The sequence below is a fragment of the Electrophorus electricus genome, chromosome 21 (genome assembly GCF_041902795.1).
Source record: "Electrophorus electricus isolate QZ-2024a chromosome 21, ASM4190279v1, whole genome shotgun sequence".
Classification (NCBI taxonomy): Eukaryota; Metazoa; Chordata; class Actinopteri; order Gymnotiformes; family Gymnotidae; genus Electrophorus; species Electrophorus electricus.
Window position 1 is genome coordinate 881,251 of NC_137517.1, and position 3,750 is coordinate 885,000.

Consider the following 3,750-nt stretch of genomic DNA (forward strand, 5'->3'; position numbering starts at 1 on the left):
CATAGAATATATATTTATCTGTATATATATTTTTTTTTTCTCTATGCACCCCTGGTTCTCTTCCTCAGTTTGGACAGAGCACTCTCCACCATTTCACTGCGTGTTGTACTGTGTATGACTATGTATGTGACAAATAAACCAAACTTGAACTTGAACTTGATATAGGACTGGTATATGTACATATACAGTACGTGATATAGGACTGGTATATGTACATATACAGTACATGATATAGGACTGGTATATGTATATATACATGTACATGTACATGATAAAGTGGCAGAATCCTTTACTCAGTATGTACATGTAACAGAATTTGGCACATGTGGTGCTGACAAACACAGAATATATTTCAGGGCAAATGCACACACGCACACATATAAATATACAGGTACTATAGAAATATACAAAATAGTTCATAGTTTACAATATTTACTATTTGTAGTAGTTCCAAGTAGAGCTGAGTATATTATGTACAAAAAGTTTATTAATGTGAATTTAGTGAGTTCCTGATTGGCTGAGGGATACAAGGGTGTGTAGGGGGGTGTGGTTGGTGTGTGTGGTTAAGGGGAACAGGGTGTGTAGAGGGTGTGGTTGGTGTGTGTGGTTAAGAAGAACAGGGTGTGTAGAGGGTCTGGTTGGTGTGTGTGGTTAAGGAAAACAGGGTGTGTAGAGGGTGTGGTTGTTGTGGAGAGCTTGTTCACTAAAGATCCAGCGCTGGGGAAGAATCTTGTCAGGTGTCTCCTGGATGTGGATGTGAAGGATCTTCATTCCTTTCTGTGAGAAACTCCAGGATACATCAGAAATATCTGATTCTTTAAGACAGAACAGGACAACATGATCAGATATGAGACACAAAGTCAGCCACACAGTGTAAACACCATCTCTCTCTCTCACACAGAAATATTAAATGCAAACGTACTGAAATACAACAATATGTACGCTGCCTCAGGCAGCTCACATTAACAGCTGTTTTTCTCTTGATAAGATACAATAAGATGGTCTGTCAGATTACTCAGAAAGTCATTTAGCATTCAGGCAGCTCATAATATATAAAACACACATTACACATGTTACACAGAAATCTCAAATCTTCTTATGAGAATATACTCATTCACACGGCCTGTTATCTTTGTTAAGTAGCAAAACTGACTGAGCTATAATAGAGTTCTTGAACCCACTGAGTTTTGCTCGAGGGACTCCAACCCTACATAGTACACGGAATCATTACTACATTACAGCACACATCATATTCACTGTTTATTACATGTGAGGATCAGAGGAAATACTGTACACTAGTCTGTCACGCCCACAGACCGGAGCGTTCCCCGTTTCCCTGGCAACCTAGTCACCTCCGTGTTTTCCAGTTCTCCTCTGTTTCCATGATTCCCTTTCTCCTCCGCTTTCTCTCCAGCTGTTCCTAGTTTGTCTCTAATTGTGGGCCCATGTAAACCTTGTTCCCGCGTCTCGTTTGTCAGTCATAGTTTCCGTGTTTCCCGCTAGATCTCGCTTCTAGTTCCTATTCCTCATGTCCTTTTTCCCAGCGCTCCGTTAATCTGCCCCGTCTGTCTGTGTTGTTCTCCCTGGTCATCTTCTGTAGTTCTCTGCTGTTCTCTCGTCTGTTCTACTGTCTCGCTGCTTTCCCCGTTAATATTTGCTTGTTTGATAGTGCTTTCGTTCTCCCATTGCTTCGCTTGTTTGTTTCCTCCTAATACATGTGTGCAGGTGTTATCTGCTTTTCTTTGTTTTTAGTACTTGTGTTTGTCTAGCGTATGTAGTGTGGTTCTCTCTGCCAAATGTTAAATTTCAACATGGTGATTTAGTTACGGAGTTTACAGTCATTGGTGTACAAAGTAAACAAACATGGAGAACTGGCACGTCCTTCAGGAGTTCCTACACTGGTAACTGCAGACGAGGATAAAGTCTTATTTAGTTTATCCAGCTGTACTCCAATAGCTAAAGCTTTACACCAGTAAATGAGATGAGGGTTGATATCTAGATGAACCATTTTGGACAGTAAGATCTCAGGTGGAATGGTACTCAGATCAGATGAGAAATGCAGAAAATATAAATACTCTGGCATCTGTGTGAGGGTCTGTGTGGGGGTCTGTGTGTGAGGGTCTGTGTGTGTGGGGGTCTGTGTGGGTGAGGGTCTGTGTATGTGGGGGTCTGTCCAGATGTGTCAGTACTAGATGAACCAGTGTAACTCCTGCATCCTCAGTGCTAAACCCTCCTCACACACTCACTCATATGGGTCTCCTTTACTATGAATTGCCTCATTATGACTGATGTGTCATACGATGTGAGGGGGAAACAAACATGGATGGCAAAATAATAGAAGAAGTGAGCAAACAGAAAAGCCACGGCTTTACAAGCAGCATAATTTAAACAGAACAAACACAACCTACCAAAACAACCTACAAACTAGAAGACAAAACCCAGGGCTGAAATAACCAGAACAATCACGGCTTAATCAGACGCAGGTGAACATAACAGGGAGAACCAAAACACGGACTGGAGCTGAGGAACAGACGAGGGGTGGAGAAAACGAAACCAAGGAACAGAGAGGGAAGTACAGGAAACCAAAGACATGACAGAGAAATCACAGAAACAGACACCAGGAGGGTGGCCAATCATGACATGATGTAGCTGCCAAAGGACAAACGTCACTGTATTCAGGGTCAGACCTCTTCCACATTAAAGACATAAAGGAACAGTGTGTGTGTCAATCCAAAAATGAAATTATTTGCCACTAACAGTACCTGGACCCAGTGTTTTCTTTTCTAAGACTTTGGCACAGTTTTGTCTTTCCTATCACAGGACGCTCCTCCCCCCTACAAGTCACGTGGTATGGCCTGCTGCGTGCAGGGCGGTCAACCCTATTAGTGACCACGCCCTCCGTAAGTGCACCTGCAGAGGTTACAGTCGTGTCTATTTAAACGTCTGCTGGTGGATGCACCATGTTGGTCATTGCTGAAGTCTGTTTAAAGGTTTGTATATCCATTGTTCAATGTTGTGTAATCTGTGTCTAGTTAAACGTATCGTTATGTCCGTCACTAATGTCGTTGTTGTTCGTGTCTTATGTTAATAAATGTGTCACTCTATCGAGGGAGTCTGTGCGTGCTGCTCCACACCCATCGGCACCGTTACATTTCCACACTATCAGAATTCCAGCATTCACAGTATCAGTTCCTCTACCACAAATGTCCATTGTTTCAAATCTAGAAAAACAAACATTAATTTAATGTAATTACTATTTCCAAATCATTTTCTGCTGGAATAGACATCCTTGCAATGGACAGTCCTGTCAGAGCAGTGCTAATGCTGGACACTGCTAGTGCTGGACACTGCTAGTGCTGTTAGGCTTAATGAAGTCAGCATAATACACAGCTCAAACAAATTAAGGGAACACTTACATAATCACATCATGTCCCAAACAGTCCTGGTGATGAGGCCTTCTGACCCCATCACACACACACACACACACACACACACACACACACACACACACACACACACACACACACAGACACACAGACACACAGTAGTCCAGTAACTCACCAAAGCTTCTCTTGTTTACAGAGTGGATACTCCAGTAGATCAGAGAGCTTCTTCACTCCTGAGTCTCCTGGTTTATTCCAGTTCAGGTTCAGCTCTCTCAGGTGTGAGGGGTTTTTCTTCAGAGCTGAAGCCAGAGCAGCACAACCTTCCTCTGTAATACTGCAGTTAAACAACCTGCAGAGAGAAGGA

The 3,750-nt window shown here is 42.6% G+C and overlaps 1 protein-coding gene across 9 annotated transcripts in view; it reads right to left on the minus strand.

Annotated features, from left to right (window-relative positions):
* Window positions 1-272: 272 nt before the first annotated feature.
* Window positions 273-3,750, minus strand: part of LOC118240669 (ribonuclease inhibitor-like) — an 82,536-nt gene continuing 79,058 nt past the window's right edge. For all 9 annotated transcript variants that reach the window (XM_081704112.1, XM_081704117.1, XM_081704114.1 and 6 more), the window contains 2 exons: window positions 3,562-3,735; window positions 273-815 (listed from right to left, as the gene is read on the minus strand). In XM_081704112.1, the coding sequence (XP_081560238.1) occupies window position 815; window positions 3,562-3,735 (175 nt within the window). In that variant the 3' untranslated portion in view covers window positions 273-814. The remainder of the gene's footprint in view (window positions 816-3,561; window positions 3,736-3,750) is intronic.